This window comes from Gorilla gorilla, chromosome 19, assembly GCF_029281585.2.
Source record: "Gorilla gorilla gorilla isolate KB3781 chromosome 19, NHGRI_mGorGor1-v2.1_pri, whole genome shotgun sequence".
NCBI lineage: Eukaryota > Metazoa > Chordata > Mammalia > Primates > Hominidae > Gorilla > Gorilla gorilla.
Genome location: NC_073243.2, coordinates 51,631,992 through 51,657,867, shown reverse-complemented (window position 1 = coordinate 51,657,867; position 25,876 = coordinate 51,631,992). Strand labels below are relative to the sequence as shown.

Here is a 25,876-nt window from a genome sequence, read left to right as displayed (position 1 = left end):
TATTTTCTTTGACTCTCAACTTGCTCATCTTTAAAATGGGGGGATACAGGGGAAATATGCTGATGTCTCCTGGTTTGCCTCCTTCTCCTTTCTCCACACAGCTCTGTCTTAGGAGGCTGAGTGCCTGGACTGCATCAACAGGCTCCAAGGCTCTGGATTCTGATCGGGTTCAGCCAATGGGGAGCTAGCAGGAGACAGAGGGTGGGAGTGTTGTTAATTTCCTTCTACTGTACACTCCATTTTCAACAGTCTTTTCAGTAGATTCTGTTTTTCATGGCCTTGACCCTTCTGACTAGAACTTCTCACTAGTTCTCTGCTGCTTATATTCCCAGGGTACTCTACTCGCCCTCTGTGTTTCCACTAACGCTGCTCATGGTAAGTAGTCTCTTTATTAAATTCTCTACAAATTACCCAGTTTGACCATGCCCTCTTTTCCTGTTAATACAGAAGGCAATCATAATTACTTCTTGCTAGTGTAAACATTAATTTAAACCATATGAAGTGTCTAGCACAGCCCCTAGTATAAAGTAAGTCTTAGATAAACACGACTTTCACACTCTCCTTCTCCTTCTACTCTGGCCTTCTTAAAGACATGATATTCATCTATGGTACTAGGGAATTTATGTTTAGTGTGACTTGTAAGAGTTTAATAAGCTTCTATGTGAAAAGGCTTTTGTTACTATAAAGGAAAACTATTTTTTATGTAGGGTTCATTACCCAATAAATCAAGAAAATGCATGTTCCAAAAGTCATGGCAATATAAAGAAAAGTGTACTTCAACTATAATTGTTTGAACTAGAATTAAATGTGTGTTTTATAATGATATGCTATCCTTCTCTAAGAGACACGTATATACTCAGACTATAAACAAGCTAAAAGAACAGATAGAAAAAAATAAGTTGTGAGTGGTCATATTTATTTGACATAGATAATGCCTTTGTGGACAAAATATTGCTTACAAAAATTTGTTTTGAGAATGACTAATAATTATAACTCATGTTTCTTATAAGTTTTGTGCCAAGAAGATTAAATGAAAATGTACTGTGACAGAATGGCTATTGAGAAATGACCGAGTCTTTTTTTTTTCTGTAGGGGGGTCATGGAAGAATGAAAGATATTCTCTTTTTGCAGTAATGATGACCAGGCTTCGGATCCTTCTGTCCAGGAAGACTCACCTTCCTGATGTAGCTAACAGCCAGAAAGAGAAGTAATCCACTGTGAATGGTATGCTGGAGGGAATTTCCCATATATATCTTTGCTACTAAAGGTTTAGGTCCACGTAAATAATTAAACTGTATTTCTCAAGGAGAAAATTAATCAGCAGATGTACTGTGATTAAAGAGGTCCCCTGTGAGGTTGATAGAACCCCTGAAACCAGGAAGGTGGTGAGATTTATGGTTTTCAGAACAGCAGAGGTAGGGCCTCATCAGAATGCACAGTCTCTGAAGTGGCAGAGCCTCCATGGGGATGCCTGCCTGGGTGTGGTAGGTTGCAACAATGGCCACATTCTCCATACTTTCCTGTATCCAAGTTTTTTTGGAATGTGATTTTGGAGCTTCTTCCATCAAGAATTGAAGTCTATTATTCCATCTTTTTAATCTGACCTGAGTTATGACTTCTTTGGGCCAAAATAATGCAGCAGAAATTATGCTATGCTGGTTCTGAATCTAGGCTCTAAGAGGCCTTGTATGTCTCTTATTTTTCCCATGTAACCCTACAAAGCTACCATGTATGCAAACCTGAGATACCCTGCTGGAAGATCAGAGACATGTATAACTGTTCCTGTCCTATTCCCTAGCCAACAGTCAGACAATCTGCAAGAAGCAGAGCTGTTTTGCTGACTTCCAGCTGACTACAGATGCATACATGACACAAATCAAGGCAGAAAGAGCTGTTTGGCAAAGCCCAGGCCCAATTTTAAACCCACAGAATCATGAACTAAAAATGTGGTTGTTTAAATCATTAAGTTTTGAGGTTGCTTGTTGCACAGCAAAGCTAACTGATAAACTATGTGCCTGTGGTCTTGGGACTTCAATCAGGATCTCTGTGGCTTAGCTTTGCATGAGGAGAATGGAGCTACCTGCATGCAAATGAGCCATGTTGACCTGAAAAGAGCCATATTAACAACCATCAAAGATGAGAGAGATGCCTGGCATCTACCATTTTCCCATTCAGCCTATGCTTCAGGGTTCTTGTGCCATCTAAGGAGAAAGAAGAGACAAACTCCTATGTTACTTCTGCCAAATCAGTTGATACCGGATTTTATGACCATCTTAACATGTGGATAGTATGGTTAAATTTAATTTTAATTATAAAAATAATGAAACTTTGGTTCTATAGCTGAATTAATTTGTTGACATTTTTTAATAATAAAATTTAAAATATTGGGGTGGAGCCAAGATGGCCGAATAGGAACAGCTCCAGTCTACAGCTCCCAGCATGAGCAACGCAGAAGATGGGTGATTTCTGCATTTCCAACTGAGGTACCAGGTTCATCTCACTGGGGAGTGCCAGACAGTGGGTGCAGGACAGTGGGTGCAGCACACCGTGAGTAAGCCAAAGCAGGGTGAGGCATCGCCTCACCTGGGAAGTGCAAGGGGTAAGGGAATTCCCTCTCCTAGTCAAAGAAAGGGGTGACAGACGGCACCTGGAAAATCAGTTCACTCCCACCCTAATATTGCCCTTTTCCAATGGGCTTAACAAACTGCACACCAGGAGATTATATCCTGCACCTGGCTCGGAGGGTCCTACACCCACGGAGCCTCGCTCATTGTTAGCACAGCAGTCTGAGATCAAACTGCAAGGCCGCAGCAAGGCTAGGGGAGGGGCGCCTGCCATTGCTCAGGATTGAGTAGGTAAACAAAGCAGCCCAGAAGCTTGAACTGGGTGGAGCCCACCACAGCTCAAGGAGGCCTGCCTGCCTCTGTAGGCTCCACCTCTGGGGGCAGGGCACAGACCAACAAAAGACAGCAATAACCTCTGCAGACTTAAATGTCCTTGTCTGACAGCTTTGAAGAGAGTAGTGGTTCTCCCAGCACGCAGCTTGAGATCTGAGAACAGGCAGATTGCCTCCTCAAGTGGGTCCCTGACCCCCGAGTAGCCTAACTGGGAGGCACCCCCCAGTAGGGGCTGACTGACACCTCACACAGGTGGGTACTCCTCTGAGACAAAACTTCCAGAGGAACGATCAAGCAGCAGCATTTGAGATTCACCAATATCCACTGTTCTGCAGCCACCACTGCTGATACCCAGGCAAACAGGGTCTAGAGTGGACCTCCAGGAAACTCCAAAAGACCTGCAGCTGAGGGTCCTGACTGTTAGAAGGAAAACTAACAAACAGAAAGGACATCCACACCAAAGACCCATCTGTATATCACCATCATCAAAGACCAAAAGTAGATAAAACCACAAAGATGGGGAAAAAACAGAGCAGAAAAACCGGAAACACTAAAAATCAGAGCACCTCTCCTCCTCCAAAGGAACGCAGCTCCTCACCAGCAACGGAACAAAGCTGGACGGAGAATGACTTTGACGAGTTGAGAGAGGAAGGCTTCAGAAGATCAAACTACTCTGAGCTAAAGGAGGAAGTTCGAACCAATGGCAAAGAAGTTAAAAACTTTGAAAAAAAATGAGACTAATGGATAACTAGAATAACCAAAGCAGAGAAGTCCTTAAAGGAGCTGATGGAGCTGAAAACCACAGCACAAGAACTACATGATGAATGCACAAGCCTCAGTAACCGATCTGATCAACTGGAAGAAAGGGTATCAGTGATGGAAGATGAAATGAATGAAATGAAGTGTGAAGACAAGTTCAGAGAGAAAAGAATAAAAAGAAATGAACAAAGCCTCCATGAAATATGGGACTATGTGAAAAGACCAAATCTATGTCTAATTGGTGTACCTGAAAGTGACGGGGAGAATGGAACCAAGCTGGAAAACACTCTGCAGGACATTATCCAGGAGAACTTCCCCAATCTAGCAAGGCAGGCCAACATTCACATTCAGGAAATACAGAGAACGCCACAAAGATAGTCCTCGAGAAGAGCAACTCCAAGACACATAATTGTCAGATTCACCAAAGTTGAAATGAAGGAAAAAATGTTAAGGGCAGCCAGAGAGAAAGGTCGAGTTACCCACAAAGGGAAGCCCATCAGACTAACAGCGGATCTCTCGGCAGAAACCCTACAAGCCAGAAGAGAGTGGGGGCCAATATTCAACATTCTTAAAGAAAATAATTTTCAACCCAGAATTTCATATCTAGCCAAACTAAGCTTCATAAATGAAGGAGAAATAAAATACTTTACAGACAAGCAAATGCTGAGAGATTTTGTCACCACCAGGCCTGCCCTAAAAGAGCTCCTGAAGGAAGCACTAAACATGGAAAGGAAAAACTGGTACCAGCCACTGCAAAAACATGTCAAATTGTGAAGACCATCAAGGCTAGGAAGAAACTGCATCAACTGACGAGCAAAATAACCAGCTAACATCATAATGACAGGATCAGATTCACACATAACAATACTAACCTTAAATGTAAATGGGCTAAATGCTCCAATTAAAAGGCACAGACTGGCAGATTGGATAAAGAGTCAAGACCCATTAATGTGCTGTATTCAGGAAGCCCATCTCACGTGCAGAGACACACATAGGCTCAAAATAAAGGGATGGAGGAAGATCTACCAAGCAAATGGAAAACAAAAAAAAAAACAGGGGTTGCAATCCTAGTCTCTGATAAAACAGACTTTAAACTAACAAACATCAAAAGAGACAAAGAAGGCCATTACATAATGGTAAAGGGATCAATTCAACAAGAAGAACTAACTATCCTAAATATATATGCACCCGATACAGGAGCATCCAGATTCATAAAGCAAGTCCTTAGTGACCTACAAAGAGACTTAGACTCCCACGCAATAATAATGGGAGACTTTAACCCCCCACTGTCAATATTAGACAGATCAACGAGACAGAAAGTTAACAAGGATATCCAGGAATTGAACTCAGCTCTGCACCAAGTGGACCTAATAGACATTACAGAACTCTCCACCCCAAAACAACAGAATATACATTCTTTTCAGCACCACACCACACCTATTCCAAAACTGACCACATAGTTGGAAGTAAAGCACTCCTCAGCAAATGTAAAAGAACAGAAATTATAACAAACTGTCTCTCAGACCACAGTGTGATCAAACTAGAACTCAGGATTAAGAAACTCACTCAAAACCACTCAACTACATGGAAACTGAACAACCTGCTCCTGAATGACTACTGGGTACATAATGAAATGAAGGCAGAAATAAAGAGGTTCTTTGAAACCAATGAGAACAAAGACACAACATACCAGAATCTCTGGGAGACATTCAAAGCAGTGTGTAGAGGGAAATTTATAGCACTAAATGCCCACAAGAGAAAGCAGGAAAGATCTAAAATTGACACCCTAACATCACAATTAAAAGAACTAGAGAAGCAAGAGCAAACACATTCAAAAGCTAGCAGAAGGCAAGAAATAACTAAGGTCAGAGCAGATCGGAAGGAAATAGAGACACAAAAAACCCTTCAAAAAATCAATGAATCCAGGAGCTGTTTTTTTTGAAAGGATCAACAAAATTGATAGACTGCTAGAAAGACTAATAAAGAAGAAAAGAGAGAAGAATCAAATAGATGCAATAAAAAATGACAAAGGGGATATCACCACCCATCCCATAGAAGTGCAAACTACCATCAGATAATACTATAAACACCTCTACACAAATAAACTAGAAAATCTAGAAGAAATGGATAAATTCCTCGACACATACACCCTCCCAAGACTAAACCAGGAAGAAGTTTAATCTCTGAATAGACCAATAACAAGCTCTGAAATTGAGGCAATAATTAATAGCTTACCAACCAAAAAAATTCCAGGACCAGATGGATTCACAGCCGAATTCTACCAGAGGTACAAGGAGGAGCTGGTACCATTCCTTCTGAAACTATTCCAATCAATAGAAAAAGAGGGAATCCTCCCTAACTTATTTTATGAGGCCAGCATCATCCTGATACCAAAGCCTGGCAGAGACACAACAAAAAAAAGAGAATTTTAGACCAATATCCTTGATGAACATTGATGCGAAAATCGTCAATAAAATACTGGCAAACCGAATCCAGCAACACATCAAAAAGCTTATCCACCATGATCAAGTGGGCTTCATCCCTGGGATGCAAGGCTGGTTCAACATATGAAAATCAATAAATATAATCCAGCATATAAACAGAACTAAAGACAAAAACCACATGATTATCTCAATAGATGCAGAAAAGGCCTTTGACAAAATTCAACAACCCTTCATGCTAAAAACTCTCAATAAATTAGGTATTGATGGGACATATTTCGAAATAATAAGAGCTATCTATGACAAACCCATAGCCAATATCATACTGAATGGGCAAAAACTGGAAGCATTCCCTTTGAAAACTGGCACAAGACAGGGATGCCCTCTCTCACCACTCCTATTTAACATAGTGTTGGAAGTTCTGGCCAGGGCAATCAGGCAGGAGAAGGAAATAAAGGGTATTCAATTAGGAAAAGAGGAAGTCAAATTGTCCCTGTTTGCAGACGACATGATTGTGTATCTAGAAAACCCCATTGTCTCAGCCCAAAATCTCCTTAAGCTGATAAGCAACTTCAGCAAAGTCTCAGGATATAAAATCAATGTACAAAAATCACAAGCATTCTTATACACCAATAACAGACAAACAGAGAGCCAAATCATGAGTGAATTCCCCCTCACAATTGCTTCAAAGAGAATAAAATACCTAGGTATCCAACTTACAAGGGATGTGAGGGACCTCTTCAAGGAGAACTACAAACCACTGCTCAACGAAATAAAAGAGGACACAAACAAATGGAAGAACATTCCATGTTCATGGGTAGGAAGAATCAATATGGTGAAAATGGCCATACTGCCCAAGGTAATTTATAGATTCAATGCCATCCCCATCAAGCTACCAATGACTTTCTTCACAGAATTGGAAATAACTACTTTAAATTTCATATGCAACCAAAAAAGAGCCCACATTGCCAAATCAATCCTAAGCCAAAAGAGCAAAGCTGGAGGCATCATGCTACCTGACTTCAAACTATACTACAAGGCTACAGTAACCAAAACAGCATGGTACTGGTACCAAAACAGAGATATAGACCAATGGAACAGAACAGAGCCCTCAGAAATAATGCTGCACATCTACAACTATCTGATCTTTGACAAACCTGAGAAAAACAAGCAATGGGGAAAGGATTCCCTATGTAATAAATGGTGCTGGGAAAACTGGCTAGCCATATGTAGAAAGCTGAAACTGGATCCCTTCCTTACACCTTATACAAAAATTAATTCAAGGTGGATTAAAGACTTACATGTTAGACCTAAAACCATAAAAACCCTAGAAGAAAACCTAGGCAATACCATTCAGGCATGGGCATGGACTTCATGTCTAAAACACCAAAAGAAATGGCAACAAAAGCCAAAATTGACAAATGGGATCTAATTAAACTAAAGAGCTTCTGCACAGCAAAAGAAGCCACCATTGGAGTGAACAGGCAACCCACAGAATGGGAGAAAATTTTCGCAACCTACTCATCTGACAAAGGGCTAATATCCAGAATCTACAATGAACTCAAACAAATTTACAAGAAGAAAACAAACAACCCCATCAAAAAGTGGGCGAAGGATATGAACAGACACTTCTCAAAAGAAGACATTTATGCAGCCAAAAGACACATGAAAAAATGCTCATCATCACTGGCCATCAGAGAAATGCAAATCAAAAGCACAATGAGATACCATCTCACACCAGTTAGAATGGCGATCATTAAAAAATCAGGAAACAACAGGTGCTGGAGAGGATGTGGAGAAATAGGAACACTTTTACACTGTTGGTGGGACTGTAAACTAGTTCAACCATTGTGGAAGTCAGTGTGGCAATTCCTCAGGGATCTAGAACTAGAAATACCATTTGACCCAGCCATCCCATTATTGGGTATATACCCAAAGGAGTATAAATCATGCTGCTGTAAAGACACATGCACACGTATGTTTATTGCAGCACTATTCACAATAGCAAAGACTTGGAACCAACCCAAATGTCCAACAATGATAGACTGGATTAAGAAAATGTGGCACATATACACCATGGAATACTATGCAGCCATAAAAAATGATGAGTTCATGTCCTTTGTTGGGACATGGATGAAGCTGGAAACCATCATTCTCAGCAAACTATCGCAAGGACAAAACACCAAACACTGCATGCTCCCACTCATAGGTGAGAATTGAACAATGAGAACACATAGACACAGGAAGGGGAACATCACACACTGGGGACTGTTGTGGGGTGGGGGAGAGGGGAGGGATTGCATTAGGAGATATACCTAATGCTAAATGACGAGTTAATGGGTGGAGCACACCAACATGGCACTTGTATACATATGTAAGAAACCTGCACATTGTGCACATGTACCCTAAAACTTAAAGTATAATAATAATAATAAAAAAATTTAAAATATTTTCCAACACCTTATTTGAAGAAGAAAGTATAATCAATTATCCTTAGATCTTATATCCTGTTTCTCAACCAGCAAAGGAGAGATAACTATCAGATTGCATATCTTTCTGAATGAGGTATTTGACTTATAATTTAATGTTTGGTAATTTTAATGATTTCTTGGTAAAAGTATGGTCAAGTTATGAGACAGCAAATAAGTGTTCATGTCCAAAGTAGTGATTATTGAAATATTATGTATTTACAAAGAACTCTGGACTGGAAGTCACATGAATTGTATATTAGTTCTGTCTCTGTTGGTAATTAGTGTGATGCTATGTGAGTCATTACTCATCTTTGGGTCTTTATTTCTTTATCTACAAATTAAGAAAGAAGAACAAAATGATATTTAGGTTCCTTTGAAGATCTTCTAGTCAATGTCTTTCATTCTACATTTATAATTAGATGATCTTTTAAAACATATTTACGGGTACAATATACTTTCCCAGAGAATATAATTGATCTGATTACTCTTTCCTATAGCTCTTTAAAGCAGTTACTGATAAGAGTGGACAAGTAGTTAATCAGGCACTGTTCTGCCACTCATGTTTTTTATTATTTTTATGTTACCTATTTATCTATCTGGTCTCCAGAATTAGTTTGTAGTCCCCTTAAGGATGAAGATGATGTCTTGTCTTTTTGACCCTCCTCATTTGAAATTATAATAGATAACCCTAACTATAATGAAAATAGTTGATACACTTAAAATTCGATTATATTAATAAATTGCAATATACTCTCAAAATAGTTGTCTTTTTCCAATATTTGTAACAGCACTGGATGACTCTTGGGCTTTAGGTAGGTTATTTCACTTTTCTGGGATCTAATTTTGTACTCAGAAAATGGAAGAATTGAGCTACATTATCTGTAAGATCCCTTCTTAGTGTACCAGTCTTTTTAAAATGCTATGGAAGGGCCACGTGCGGTGGCTCATGCCTGTAATCCTGGCACTTTGGGAGGCTGAGGAGGGAGGATCACTTGTGGCCAGGAGTTTGAGACCAGCGTGGCCAACACAGTGAAAACCCGTTTGTAACAGAATTTGTGATTTTCAACTGGGCACATGTCCAATAAAGATGACATTTTTCAGCCTCCTTTGTAAAAGGTATGGTCATAAGATTAAGTTCTAGGAACTGGAATATAAGAGCTGTGGTGTACATAAAGTGATGAAGAAATGCCCTTCACCTTTCCTCCTTCCTGCTAGCTGGAATGTGGATGTAAGAGTTGGAGCTCAAGCAGCCATTTAATGACCTTAGGAATGAAATTCATGGATGGTGGCCTGATTTCAAGCAAAGCTACAGTGCTCCTGCTCTGATTTTAGATAGTCATCTTCAGTCCACTTTTCTTGGTTTATCTGACTCCTGACTAGATTTTTTTTCCTCTTTGCACACCTTAAATTCTCAACTAAGACACTATGAACAGGACAAAATTAAGTTCCCCCCAATGTTTTTTAAAAACTCCAGCTTTAGGACAAAATTAAGGTCCCCCCAATGTTTTCTAAAAACTCCAGCTTTAAACTAAACTTTCATGGGTTCTTCCACAAATAAAAGACATACTAAAAAATCCGAAGATATATATAATTTTAGTGAAATGTTGAGAAGGGATAAACTCCTCAAAGAACAGTAATTTTGCAAGATAAATATTTATAAGGTTTAAATATGTTCTATATCAGACTGAATTCTGAGAATTTCAGAAAGTGATGATAGTACAATAAACATAAGAAGTTGTTCTGAAGAAAGGCAGGCTCTAAGTAGCTAAGCAAATATTATTAAATGCCAGACAATTCTATACATTTAAATGTCAGGATTATTTTGTTGGCATTTCTCTTGAAAACAATTTTTAAAGAGATGCATCTTTAGATACATCTTAATTTTAAAAATTGCAGAAGTCATACTTCTAATAAGTTGCTACTGTGATACGTATCGGTATTGGATTTCCTTTTAACTTTCCATTTTGTTATTAGCTAATTTACACGAAACTTCTCTAAGCATCACACTACTCTCAACTATGAGGTTTATGTTTTTAAATGTATGCCTTTTTTTTTTTCAGATGGGGGTGTCTCACTATGTTGCCTAGGCTGGCCTCGAATTTCTAGGTTCAAATGATCCTCCCGACTCAGCCTTTAGGGTAACTATAACTGCAGGCACACTCCACCACACCTGGCTTAAATGTATTTTCTGAATAGTTATAAAAACTACTTACCTAGGTGATATCGCATTACATTCTCACTAATTGCGAGATTAGAAGACAGATTACAGAGTTGTTAAATAATACAATCAACTAAAATTAATGGAAATATTGAATATGGTAGGTTCCCAATATTAGACTGTTGCATTATTGAGTCCATACTGTGACATTTTTGAGGTTTGCACCTTTGAAAAAGTGTTACACATAGATTCTTTTAAGACAATGTTTCTCAAATTATGGCAAGGGAACCACTTGCATCAGAATTGCTGGAGTGTTTATTTAAAATGCTAATTTCCAGACCTCTCAAAAGATCTAGTGAATCAATCTCTACCTGTGGCTTAAAAATTTTAACTTTAACCTCCGTCTCAACAGATTTTCAAGTACATTTAAGTTTCAGAACCTCTGTTCTACTGCTGCAATGAAGTTTAAAGCTGATTCAAGTTATTCCTTCCATACCTCCATGCCAATATCACAATCATTCCTTTTTCACTCTGCCTCCGTTATAATTTTGACTTCATGCCAAGGCAGGGCTCTTTTGCTGGATGATCAACGTTTACTTTTAAGTAGAGAGGGCTGTCTCTAGATAGTTACAGAGGACATGGATAGTCATACCTATCAGTCAACTGACAGGAAAAGGATAAGTCTAACAAAAGTACAGTTCCTAGATTTCAAAACCATTTTTTTGAACTAATCTGGGAGGAGTATAGTTGTAATATAAGGAATGACTTTGTGTTAAAGAAAGGACAGGATAACTTAATAGAGGTCTCCCATCTCATTCTGTCACGGTGCTTTTGGGTTCCGGTGATGAATGTGTTCATTTTATGTGGCTTGCTCTGGGTAAATAACCCAATGCCCTATCAGCTCTGCAGCCCGCGGCCAGCGGCAGTGTGTGCGCGCTAATGACGGCGGAAGGTGCCTGGGGGAGGGCCTGGGGAGGGGCTGGCCAGCGCTATCGCGCCCCTGGCACTTCCTAAGAGACTGAGCCCTTTCTCTGCAGCTGCAGCTTGGATTCCACCCTTTCCCTCCAGAGGAAAGAAGCCCTCCATCTAAATCAGCTGTCTTCTCCACAGCCCTCCTTTTTCTCTCCGCCAGACGCCACCACTACCCCTTCTATTGTGTTGTGCCTTTTCATTTTAGCCCCGCTTCCTACGTAGCGCCCTAACCTCCTTTGTAGGGAGGGCACTTGAGAATTTCCGAACCTCGAGTTGTAATGGAGCTGTATGGAAAGGTAAGCAGGCGAAAGGAGTTCCTTGGGGTGCTTAGCCAGAAATCTCGCTTTCACGCACTTCGGTGTGCGGGTTGTGTGTGTGTCTATGTACGCGCGCGCGACTTCTCAATGCAATTATGCGGATAAACCACTTTCCTTATGTGTGTACCATTAATCGTCTTTCTCCCCTACGTTTGATGAATGAGATTGTAAAACTGCCCCACTCTGCCTAAGGAAACGTAGAAACTTTCCCGATTCGGATGGGGAGGGGTAGGGCGGAGAGTCCCAGAGACCAGCTCTGGCTTCGTTTGCATTGGAAATTAGCACAAGGTAGTGTTGTTTCCTAATCAGAAAATCACCATCTACTCCCGAAGGCGATAGTTAGCAAAGAAAAATGTCCAGCTGAGATAAGCTGGGGTCCCATTCGCCTGCCCCTGGCGAGGAAAAGAGCAGGGGAGACTGGGAGAGGTAACCCAGGAGCGTTTCGAAAGGAGTAGGGAGGCTCCGCGGCCGAGCCCGACTGGCGGATCGAGCCTGTTTAAGGGTTTGCTTGCTTGCCGGGAGTTGTAGTTCACCGCTCGCCCGTTTGCGGGGAACACCCGGAGGGCGAGACTACAGCTCCCAGGAGTGCACGGGGCTCCCCGGCAGTACGCGTGTGCGGCGCCAGGAGAGGACAGCTCCAGTGCTGATGTTGGAGCCGGTTAGCGATCCCCAAGAGTGCAGAGTGTGGAGCGTGGAGCGCGGGGACTGTGCACGCTTGACCGGAAGCCCAGACCAGTGCGGTCCTAGCCAGAGAGAAAGGACATTTGCCAACAATGAGACACGAAGCGCCCATGCAGGTGGGTCCATAAAGAAAGAGTGGCCTCGGGAGGAATTGAAAGAGATGCTTTTCCCCTTGCTCCGCGCACAAGCAGTTCAACGTAAGGAAAGGTCTAGGCGGTCACCCGCGGAGATGCGGCTCTGTGACATGACCCTGGGAACAGAGTTGGGTTTCTTTACGCTCTGTGTGGCTGTGATTGGGGCTGTCTTGATGAGGGATCGGGCTATTCGCAATCTTTCTAGGCTCTGTAAAGAGGATAAGAGTGTCTGTCTAAAATGAAAACCCAAGCAAACAAAAGTCAGAGGAGCATGCAATCTCGTGTTGGCATTGATCTCCTCTCTTGGCATCCGGGGTTTGAGATCGCGGTGAAAACTCACGGATTTAAGGCAGATAGATCAGATTCGGGGTTGAAGGCTCCCCACTGGAGTCGGCATAGAGCGAATTCCGCTTGGTTAAAGGCGCATTAAATAAAGAGAAGCCAATGTTAGGCTCCTCAAAGTCCCCTTTCTTCAGTTAGGCTCCCAGTATCAGCAAAAAATAGCAAACACATCGGGGCTTGGCATATCCCTGAGCTATGCCAGCATCACTGTCCACACAACTGGTTTACTCTGTTTTGGAGACAGCCCCCTCTGAGCTTTCCTGTGTTATGTGCCCATTTGTTCTCCGATTCCCCATTTCAATCACATTCTTAGGTTTGTTTCCTTTGAGAAATGCAAAGGACTCTGGTGCAGAAGTACCACTGCCTAAGCATCTTGCTTAAGTTTTGTTTTTAAGTAAAGATGAGTGATAATTCTCGTCTCTATGTACTACCAGTTAACGTTAAACATCAGCTTGTGTTTATTAATCAAGCAGTGATCCTACTGTGTAACAGAAAGGCATTTTATGAGTGGGGTTGAGAGAAGAATAGAAAACATCATTTGGAATGTGCTGTCTTTCCTGAGAACCCACCTCTGCTGCCAAACCCAAGAGTATAAATATTTGACATTAATTCGGACTTCAGCGTTTTCCAACTGGTTTCTTCATGAATCAAGGACTTTAAACATATGCTTTGATTTACTTTTAATTTATTTTATGGGTTATGTATATTAAGAACCCCTTACTGGACTGTTAGATGAAAAATCTATAGAATTTAATTGTTTGTTGGGTGATTATATAAGGGAAGTCCTCAAATTACCTATGAGTTATTGAAAATTTGATTTGTTCCAGGGAACAGTGGCCCCTTTGTGTGTCTTCTAATACCTCTATTTGTGACTTAGCTTTTCATTATAGACCTGATGTGAAAAGAATCTGAACAGACAATAAAGGTACAGGCTGTTGCAATCAAGATATATTGGTTTATGATAATTTTCTATTACTGGAGATACTACCAGGAGCCAACTGGATAAATTAATCATATTTAATTATAAGTAAACATTAATTGTAGACTTTAAAAGTAGATCATTATACTTCACTATGTATATGTATATTAAAACATGTACATCTTAAATTTACACAATAAAAAAGATTTCCAAGAATTTTTGAAAAATAAAGTAGATTGTTAATATTTAAAGTAAACTATATATGCACTGATATTTTTTCAATCAAAATAAATTACGAAAAATTTAACCACACTGTATATCAATTTTGCTTTCTTACAAGAGTTGCTTAGAATGTTCAGAAAGGTCATTAAAATATTACAGAACTGTATTAATGTTTCAGGAAACAGTTAAAATTATTTTTTGTGTTCACCAACTATGTAGTAGGCACTGTGATTTTCTATTTTAGTCAAAACTTTAATGAAGAACTAAAATAAAAATAAGGTAAAATGAAATTAATTTGCTTGTGGATGGAGTTATTGTCATATTTATAATGTATTTTTAGTCGTTGGACTAAGTTTTTGAAATTTAAAATTTCCAAATGCTGTCATGAGTAATGTACATTTTAGGAAATCAAAGACTTTTTTAGCATATTTAATTAAAGCACATACATTAATTCAATTTAACTAATAAATTGTTGTTATGGTGACCCCATCTCCATTATTATCAATTTTCGAAAATATGTAATAATAGATAGGATAAAAACTATAAGCTTACTCTGAATATTTTAAAGTAACAAGTAATGTTTCAGCACCGATATTTCTGAATTGTAATCACATTTCACGTGACTTTGATATATGACAATGCAACAAGATAAATAATTGACTTTTTTTTTCATTTAAAGACTGAACCACATCATCATTTTAAATATATGTCCCAAATATTTTTTTACTTAGGTCTGTAGAAGATGACTCACAAGCAAAACCTCATTTTATGGTTCCATAAAATAAGAGATTTCTTCTCTGCTTTTAAAAAATATTTAGTTCATTTGTTGATGTGAAAGAAAATGAGCTTTTTAATGTATTTGCTTATTTCCCAATTTACTTCTTGTATTTTCTTAAATCAAAGAATCCTTTTAAAAATCATGTAAGGTCTTTTAAAAAGCATTTGATGTATCTATATAAATAAGTTGATGTTCTGTTCGAGGTAGTTATCTTTGATATGTGCCTATTTTATGAAGAGTATTTCTTTCTGAATTGAGGGAAAATGAGGGATAATTGTTTTTTATAGTAACTACCAAAATAATATACAGTGATAATCTCTGACATCTTTATTTCCTTTCTAATCTAAATAACCAGGAATAGCATTTGGTAAGTGTCCCAAGTGATAGGCTTAGAATTCTAATGCAGGAGATGGTCATTTGTATCTTCTCATTCAGTGTATACATGAATCCTGAAGGCCAAATGAGATGAGAAATAACAGCTCTCATGACTTGAGGACAAGACTCTGGTTAACAAATTGTCATTTGATTCAGGAGCCACATTGAACAAATTCTAGTTTATCTAGTGCTTTGCCTGTGCTGAGCCCTGTGACTTAGATTTCATTGTATTTGTGTGTATGTATAAAACAATTTTTATATGTATATATACTATATAACAATCATACATATCTATGGATATATTTTACAAGAGTATTTACAAATATATTTAAAAATCCTAGCGGTACTATTACCCTAATTATAGGCATGATCACTCAAACTTATTAAGACTAAATAACTTTCCCACTAGGATAGAGTAAAATTTCCGCCAGATCTCTGTCTGGAAAACCCATGTTCTTTCCTCTGTTACTTTTGATTCCCCAAGAAGACATAAATTGGTGGTGTAAAGAATGAGACAACTATTGATATAATTTGAGTCATTCATTTGGTTCAGAAGAAAGAAAAATTGGCCCTATCTTCTTCTTATAAAATAAACTTGCATAAACTAAACAGAATATTTGAAAAGGGGCAATGTTTTAAAAATGGTTTGCTTCTATCTATTATAATTTCTGGCAGGGTCACTTACTCTCTTACAGGACCAAAGTGGAATTCATTGTCTCTGACTAAATGCTTACTTTTCCAATTTGTTATCCACAAGCTTTTGGGGTCACTTCATAAATGCAGTCTTCTGACTATTGAGGAAAATTCAAAGAAATATATCTACCCAAAACATGGAGCAGAGTGCCAAAAAAAATGTTTGGCTAAAGATGAGGAGGATTGAAGAAGGACTATAGATGTAGGCTGAAGATGAAGTGGAGCTAAAAACCATTAGTTATATATTAAAGTTAGCCATACTGTACACAACACCAAATTACAAAGAATTAAAGTCTAAATATCACTGTTTTATTTGGCTATGGAAAGTACATGGCATTTTTGCACTTCATTATTGTTGAATTCCTAACCATATCCATCCTCAGTGATCATCCCTCTATCTTTCTGAGAAATGGACATGTAGTCCTCATCCTTTACAGAAACAGAAAATCCCTAATTGACTTTAGAGAAATGAGAAATTCTTCCTTACTCCATTTGGGCTAATTGCTCAAGTATCCACTTTTCTTCTGTAAAAGGAAGTGGAGGATAGCAAGAAAACTTAACCTATAGCAAAAATTCACTTTTGTGGTATAAGAATGCTTTTCCATTGAAACTGCAAAATTATCATAATTTTCTGCCACCATTCTAAGCTTATACTGGAATTGGCAAGTCCTTTCTTCACCATCATATTCCAGGAAGGAAATATATGTTTATGCTGAGGAATAGGTTTTCTTGAAACTACTCTTGCCCACTCAACTCGCTAAATACAAGCAGCTGGGCCACCTCAAAAAAATGTTCTTATATAGATTAAAGGTTTTCCAACCATTTTTCCCTTTCTTAAATTAATGTGGCTCAGAGGTTCTGTGGGAATCATCTTAGCAGGTCAGTCTATTACCAAGGATACTATAGCCTGTGAAGATTAAATCTTTGAGAGTTATTCAGAATAACATAGATCTTTAGCATTTTTCGTTCATTAGTTTATAGGTTTTTAGATAATATTTATATACATTGAAATGCACAAATCTTAAATGAACAATTTGATGAATTTTGACAAATGTATAAATCTGTGTAACACACACCATTATAAAGATATAGAACATTTCTAATCATCCCTGAGTATTCCTTCATGGTTTTTCCTAATTAATATACCTATGCAGTAAACTTTTTTAGGTGAGAATTGAACTTGAGATCCCTGGGTTCTCCTGACCAATCATGGCTTAGCTGTGGGATTTTCCTGTGTCTCTTCTTTCCCTGGGAAGGTTCAAAAGTCACTCAGCCCTGCAGAGTGACTTAACCATAGGAGTTTGATTTGTTCTAGAACTTCATATAGTTCTGTAGAACATGCAGTATGAACATACTGTAGAACAAAGAAATATGTTCTTGTTTGAGTCTGGCTTATTTTGTTCAGAATAATGTGTATGAGATTCATCCATGTTGTTGCATGTTTCAATAATTCATTCCATTTTATTGCTGAATATTATACTTTTAAAATCAATTTACTATACTTTTAAAATTCATTATCCTGTTTATGAACTTGGAGGTAATTTCTAGTTTGAGGATACTAAGAATAAGGCTATAAATGTTTTTTCTATTGTTCTTTTTTATGATAATATCTTTTCACTTCTCTTGGGTAAATACCTAAAAGTAAAATTGCTGGGATAAATGGTAAGTATATATTAAGCTTTATAAGAAACAATCAAATCTTTTGCCAAAGTGGGAGGACCGGCAATTCTCACCAGCAATGTATGAGAGAGTTTTAGTGGCTCCACATCTTCAACAGCATGTAATGTCAGTGGTCTTTTTAGTTTTGGCCACTTGGTAATGAGTGTTTTCTGGTATCTCATTATGATTTAAATTTGAATTTTCCTCATGATGAACGGTTTTTAGTATATTTTTATGTGCTTATTGGCCACTTATATATCTTCCCTTGTGAATCATGGATTTTAACCTTTTATGCATCTGGGGGGTTTGTTTTTATTGTTTAGTTGCAAGAGATCTTTCATCTTCAGTTCAGTCCTTTGTCAAGTCAGGTAGATATATAAATAAAGGTTTCTCCCAGTTGGTGGCTTGTATATTCATATTCTAAATAGTGCCTTTTGGTGAGGATTTTTTTTGAATTTTGATGAAATTTAGGTTAATTAATTATACCTGGGGTCTGTATCCAGACTCTGATCTGTTTGTCCTGACTCTGTGTCCAGAGGCCTTGCTATATTTATTTCTAGTTTTCTTTAAGATTCCATAAGAATTTCAACATAAACTATCATATTATTTGCAAATAGAGATAGTTTATTTCTTCCTTCCCAAAGACTCTCTTTTTTTCCCCATATCTTATTGAATAGAATAGAACAACCAGTACAATGTTGAATAGACGTGATGACAGCGGACATCCTTATCTTGTCCCCCATTTTAGGAGGGAAGACCTTCCGTTTTTTATCATCAAGTGTGAAATTAGCTGTAGGGTTTTGTTACTATGTTTTTTTGTTTTGGTATAGATATTATTTATTATATTGAACAAATTTGATTTCTCGGTTGATGAGAAAATTTGTTTTTAACATAAGTGGGTGTCGAATATTGTCAAATGCTTGTTCTACATCTATTGATGTGATTGTGTGGTTTATCTACTTTATTTTGTTGGATTTCATGGATGGATTTTTTAGCTAACCTGGCATTCCTTAGATAAACCCTATTGGTCATGATATATTGTCCTTTCTATATATAGCTGGATTAAGCTTGATTATATTTTGTTAAGTATTTTTTTGCATTAGTCATGATGGATATTGGGCTATGATTTTCTCTTAATGCCTTCATGAAGTTATAGTATTGGAATTATGCTTATAAAACAAGCTGAGAAGTACTCTTTGCCCCTCAGTTTTCTGAATAATTTTGTTGCATAAGATTAGCATAGTTTGGTGTGTTAAATGTCTGCTAGAGTTCACCATGAAGCCAGCGGAGCCTGGAGTTTTCTTTCTGAAAATTTTAAATAAGAGTTTTAATTTTTAAAGATTTCATTGATATACTAATATCTCTATTATCTATCTATGTATCTCCCTTTAGTATATTGTATTAGGCAGAATAGCATCCTTCCCAAAATTCTCCATGGCCTAACCCTGTAACGTGTGAATAGGTTACATTTTGTAACAGAATGGACTCCGCAGGTATAATTAATATTATGAACTTTCAAATAGGGAGATTAACCTGCATTATCAGGTTGGTCCAATCTAATTACAACACCTCTTAAAAGTAGAGAACTTTCTCTCATTGAATTTAGAGTGTTGTGGCAGAAGTCAGTTTCAAAACATGAAAAGAATTATTGGGGTGAAGATGAAGAAGGCTGTGTGTCAAGGAAGCAGGGACCTCAGTCCTACAACCACCAGCAACTGGATTATGCTGACAATCTGAATGAGTTTGGAAGTGGAATCTTTCCTAGACTGTCCAGATCAAAGCCCAGTCCAGCCAACGCACTGATTTTAGCTGGGTGGACCTGAGCAAAGTGAGCAGAGGACCTAGCTGAGATTTCTGGCTCAGAAAACAATAAGTGGGTGTGGTTTTAAATATCCATTATAGCTGCAATAGAAAACTAAATATGCATATAAAAATTTTTCTATTTCATTGTGAGTCAGTTTTGGTAAATTGTGTTTTTCACTTCATTTTTCCAATTTATTAACACAAAGTTGTTAAAAACATTTTTAATACCTTTTAAATATCTCTAGGATCTGTAGTGATATCCCCTTTCTTTCCTAATACTGATCATCTGAGGTTTCTCCGTCTCTCTCATGCCAGTCTTACTAAATGTTTATATCAGTATTAATGTCAACTTTTACCTTTGTTAATTTTATTTTGTTTGTATTTTATTGATTTTAGCTGTTGTTTTAAAAACTATATTTGTGTTTCTTATACTTACTTAGTAGAAGCTTTTCTTTATTTAGATTCTTAAGGTATAAATTTGGTTCACTTATTTATTTATTTATTTATTTATTTATTTATTTATTTATTTATTTTGAAGGCAGAGTCTCACTCTGTTGCCCAGGCTGGAGTGCAGTGGCTGGATCTCAGCTCATTGCAATCTCTACCTCCCAGGTTCAAGCGATTCTCCTGCCTCAGCCTCCTGAGTAGCTGGGAACACAGGCGCCCACCACCACACCCAGCTAATTTTTGCATTTTTAGTAGAGACATAGGGTTTCACCATGTTGGCCAGGCTGGTCTTGAACTCCTGGCCTCAAGTGATCCACCCGCTTCAGCCTCCCAAAGTGCTGGGATTACAGGTGTGAGCCACCGTGCCTGTCAGGTCACTGATTTTAAATATTTCTTTTCTTCTAATAAATATAAGCACTAGAAATCATAAATTTCCCTCTCAGTACTGCTTAAGCTGGCAAGCACAAATTTCTGAATGTAGTATTTACATTATATTTTATTTCAAACTATTTGGCACTTATGATGTTTTTGTTTAATCCATGGGTTTAAAAGTATATTTAATTTCCAAATACTTGAGTATTTTTACAGATATTTTATTGATACTGATGACTAGTTAAATTCTATTGCTACTATGGAAGATATTCTTTAAGGTTTTAATTTTCTAAAATTGTTGACTTGTTTTTAGTTCAGCATGTGGACTGACTTTATGAACATTCCATGTGTGCTTGTGTGTGCTGTAGTTGTGCAGCGTAGTAGTCTCTAAATATCATTAGGGTTACGGCATTGTGTGGTGTTGCTAAGACCTTTAATATCCTTATCGATTTTTGGTCTATTTATACTATCAATTACTGTTAAAGAGGTTTTCAAATCTCCAGCTATTATTGTCAATTTGTCTGCTTATCCTTTTAGTTCTTTTGAGTTTTTTCATATATTTTGAGACTCTGTTATTAGGTATACACACATATTTTTAAATGTGTCTGCCTGAGTAATTTTTCCTTTTATATTATGAAATGTCCCACTTCATCTCCAGCAATACTCCTTGTCTTAAAGTCTATCTTGTCTGATATTAATAGAGAATGCAGACACTCTTGCTTTCTTAATAGTATTTTCATGGTATATATATATATATATATATATAATTTTATTTATTTTCAACTTATATGTGTCTCTATATTTAAAGTGTGAATCTTGTGGTCAGTATAGAGTTGGGCTTTTCATTTTTTTCCAGTTTGAAAAATCACTGCCTTTTTCTTGGTCCATTTTCATATATTACAATTATCAGTATGATTGAATTTAAGTCTACCATTTTGTTTTTTTAAGTTATTCTGTTTCTTTTTCTTTCTCTGTTTCGTTTTTATATTCTTTTTTGCTTAATTACATATTTTTAGGTATTTCAATTCCTGCATTGGCTTTTCTTTTCTTTTTCTATTTTTTTTTTTTCGAGATGGAGTTTTGCACTTGTTGCCCAGGCTGGAGTGCAGTGGCACGATCTCGGCTCACTGCAACCTCTGCCTCCCGGGTTCAAGCGATTCTCCTGCCTCAGCTTTCTGAGTAGCTGAAATTACAGGCATGTGCAACCACACCCAGCTAATTTTTGTATTTTTAGTAGAGACAGGGTTTCACCATGTTGGCCAGACCGATCTCGAACTCCTGACCTCAGGTGATCCACCTGCATCGGCCTCCTAAAGTGCTGGGATTACAGGCGTGAGCCACTGCACCCAGCCCTCTATGTTGGCTTTTCAACTGTATATCTTTGTGTATTTTTGGTGTTTATCCTACGGATTACAATATGCATATTTAACTTATTATACAATCTACTTAGAGTTAATATTGTATTACTTCTCATAAAATATAGTAATTTTGCTATGATATAATTTCATTTACCTCATTCTTTGTGAAATTGTTGTCATATGTTACATCTATATTTGTTATAAATCCCCAATAAAGTTTTATAATTTTAGCTTTCAACAGCAATCTGTATTTTTTTAATTAAGAGAAGAAAAAATGTATATTTATTTATGTTTGTCTTTCACCTATGTACCATTTCTGGTGCTCTTCTTATTTATCTAAGTTTATATCTGGTATCATTTTTCTTCAGCCTGAACAACCTCGATTAGCATTTCCTGTAGGATAGATCTGCTGGCAATTCATTCTCTTAGTTTTTGTTCATCTGATAATGGTTTTTTAAAAATTTGCCTTCATTTTTGAATAAGAGTTTTGCCTGCATATAAAATTTCTTGTTGATTTTTTCAGTAATTTAAATATGCTGTTTCATTGTCTGCTGATCTCCTTTATAATGTGAGTTCAGCTGTTCTTCATATTATTGTGCCCTTGTATGTAATGTCATTTTTTTCATCTGACTGTTTTCAAGATTTTCTGTTTAACTTTGAGTTTAAACAATTTGACTATAATGTGCCTAGATGTCGTTTTATTTATATTTAGTCAGATTGGCGAATTGGATAAGCTTCTCAGATACATAAGTTTATATTTTTCCCTAATTGGAAATATATTTAGCCATTACATCTTTCAGTATTTTTTCATCCAATTATTCTCTTCTTTTTCCTTTTGATATTGCCAATTACATGTATGTTAGAATTCTAATATCATCCCACAACTAACTGAGGCTCGGTTCATTAAAAAATTTTTCCTTTATATTTGTCAGATTGTATGATTTCTATTGATTTATTTTAAGTTCAATGACTTTTTCTTGTGTCATCTTCAGTCTTTTGTTAAGCCTATCCAGGAATTGTTCATTTTAGTTATTGTACTTTTCCTTTTAGGCTCAGTAGTGGCTCTTTTTACACTAGAAACTTGTTTCCAAGTGAAGATAGATATTAACTCTTGGGATGAGGTACTTGAATATTGAAAGAGGTTAATAAGATTAATTTATAATAGTGTGCAGAAACTAAGGAAGCACAGTAATTAACTGAGCTTCTTATAAAAAAGGTGATAGAGAAATGTAAATAATAACATTAGTGCTTTGATTATCTTTTGTAGATATTTTTGGGAAAATACTTATGTTTACATTTCCATGTCATTTAATTACATTTCTATTGAGCATTGTTCTTGTGATACTGTACTTTTTTGTGTGTTTTTCAAATTAAATTGTGGGCTTCAAGATACTTTTTGCAATTTTAACAAGGTGTAAAATTGTAAAAATAAAATAACTTTAACAATTACTTTCTTTTGCCAACTTATGTATTCCTTAATGGCGTCAACTCTGCAGAAACAAAATGCCTTTTCCAACACCAACATGTTTCAGATTGGTTTGAAGTGTGCTGTCAATTCTGTTGAGATAATGAAGTATTTTTGCATTCACTAAACAATGAAGCCATAGGAGTAAGTATTCTAGGTCTTCAGTCCTCTAGTGAATGGTGAAAAGAAAGGGTCAGTGGTTCCCTGCTGCACTCTCCAGCAAGCTGGCTGGCTTGGGGATAGTATTAGTAACTCAGGTCTAGCGACCTTCAAAAAAAACCACATTTTATGCCTCCTTGGCCTCCTATCTGCGAAAAACATGGAATCATAGCCACTTAGCTCCTACACTCTTAGCTTTTTATGTCTGGCTACCCGAATCATAATCTAACAGTAAGAGGTAAGGTCATCAGCCTCTCATCACTTGTCTGCTGCCACTTGTTTAGCTCATCAAAGATCAATGGGCGTTACTTGCTAGCCACCAAGTGGCTTGGATGATAGAGAAACTTGCAAGCCAACACTGATGAATAATTTCTGTTCAAGTGGCCATAGCTCAAGGGATACTAAAGAGCCTGAAGAACAGATATGTTTACCAACTGGCAAATTATGACCCTCCTGTGACTCTCACCTATTGGTGTTAGCTTTAATAGAAGATAGTTTTTCTTTAGAATGTTTGATCCACTGAACACCTGTCTGAGTGGCAGGACTGATGAAAAAGAATAACAGAAACACAGCACACCTGTGATGTGAACATTCTTTTATGAATGTGCATGGGTGGGTTTGTTCTTTGTAATAAATAATAGTAGCAGTAGCTTTTGAATGGAAAGCAGGGATGATTATGACTATGAAAGTGGCTTTGTAAGTCATCCTAATTGGTACAGTTATACAATTTGGAAACAAAAACATGTAGATTGTGAATACACCAAGTTTTTCACAGATAATCCAGATATTCCTTTGTCTCGTAAGTGCATGGACAACAAGGTGCTTGTTCCTATACATGACCTACCTTGATGGATGAAATAAGGGAGGCAAGATATCAAGATCTAGAACCAATATTTATAGCAAATCTCAGGAGGAATTTTTCAATGGCTCTTTTTTTAATGTTTTGATATTTTTTAAATGTTTAGTGTTTTTAAAAATGTTTAATGATGAAAACTTATTGGGAAACAAATGTATTAATATTAACATGTAGGCTTTTTTTTTTTACCCCAGTGGGAATTTTTAGAGTACCTTACTAGATATTTTTAGGAGAGGTTTTCCTTATACCACATAGCACTGGATATGTCCATTCTGTTTACTCTTTCTCCTCAGGAAGAGGTATTCTTGTAAGAGCTATTCCTCATTTTGTGTTCTCCATTTGGACACAGGTCTCCTTTAGCTGTCAATGCTTTCTGATGGAGTGAGGGGAAAGTAAAGCCTGATTGTGTTTATTTTTAAAAATGACTGATGGAGAAAGTCAAGGCCTTCTTCCACAGAGTTTAGCAGAGCAGAGTTGCATAGCTTTGAGAACATATTTACTGCTTCCTACTAGGTTGTCCCTCCTCAAAGTCTAGTAGGGTGCTTGCAGTGAGTTATATCACTGGTCCTCAGAAGGTTCTGGCTTTTACCAGGGCAGAGATAATTGATGAAACACATTTCTCAGAATTCAGCTTGTCTGGGCACACTGGGCATTGTAGGGTGTAGACCCTTCTCTGCAAGAGTCAATATCATGATGGTGAGATCTGCTGAGCTATATCACCAAGAAGGGTGTCTGGTGAAGACAGCAGCTGGTGGAGAGCTCTAGGATCATATTTCCATGTTCCCAGGGATCTTGGCCTAAATGTCAGATTACTCAGTCACCTCATAGTATATCCCTGAGGCCTTGACCACATATATGTGTCCTGGCTTCCATATGAATGTTTGTTAATCCAGTGATTTCTAAACCTGACTGATGAAAAGAACATATGAAGTGTTTTAAAAAATGACAGATTTCTGGCCTCACTCTAAATATTCTAATTCTCCCGAATTTCAGTGGAGTTCCGCATGTCTGAGAATTTTGGTTCTAGTGTACCCTAAAAGTATTTCATTTTGTATTCCTAAATAAAAATGTATCCAACTGGAGAGAACAGGTATTTGAAAACACAATGTCTGGTGTTTTTTGCTGCCAAGAAATGATGAGAAACCTTATGTATATTTTATCATATCCACAAGAAAAGTTTTGAACGATTCTTTACATTTTGTTGCTAAGAGAGAGGCCCTTCATTTTTACAAATTGACATCTGCATATAGAAAGTGTGAATGTCAAGAATGTTTGATGAGTTTTTTTTTTATGTTTTAAACTTACTTTTGTTTTATCTAAGTTGTATAAGGGGAAGATGGCTGCTTGGCTATTGGGAGGGATGTGGGGTTTGGACTTTCAACCAATTCTCTTGTTTGCATGCCCCAGCCACAACTAGGGTGACCCACCACCTAGCTGGCTGGTTTTAGCACTGAAAGTTCTGCTGTGTACCATGAAAATCCTCATTCCCAGGCAAACTAGGACAATTGGTAACCCTACCCATACCCTATAATCAAGACACTTGGTATCTCCAATTCCAAGGCCTTTCCAGGTTCTGCCAGGCAAGAGTTCTTGTGAGG

The 25,876-nt window shown here is 37.4% G+C and overlaps 1 protein-coding gene across 2 annotated transcripts in view; it reads left to right on the top strand.

Annotated features, from left to right (window-relative positions):
- The first annotated feature begins 11,681 nt into the window (after positions 1–11,681).
- Positions 11,682–25,876, top strand: part of RAB3C (RAB3C, member RAS oncogene family) — a 277,296-nt gene continuing 263,101 nt past the window's right edge. Inside the window, exon 1 of one of the 2 annotated variants that reach the window (XM_019013650.3) lies at positions 11,682–11,994. In XM_019013650.3, coding sequence (XP_018869195.1) covers positions 11,977–11,994 — 18 coding nt within the window. In that variant the 5' untranslated portion in view covers positions 11,682–11,976. Of the gene's footprint in view, positions 11,995–12,597; positions 12,813–25,876 lie in introns of those variants that run through there. The other variant, XM_004058811.5, reaches the window with a different exon arrangement.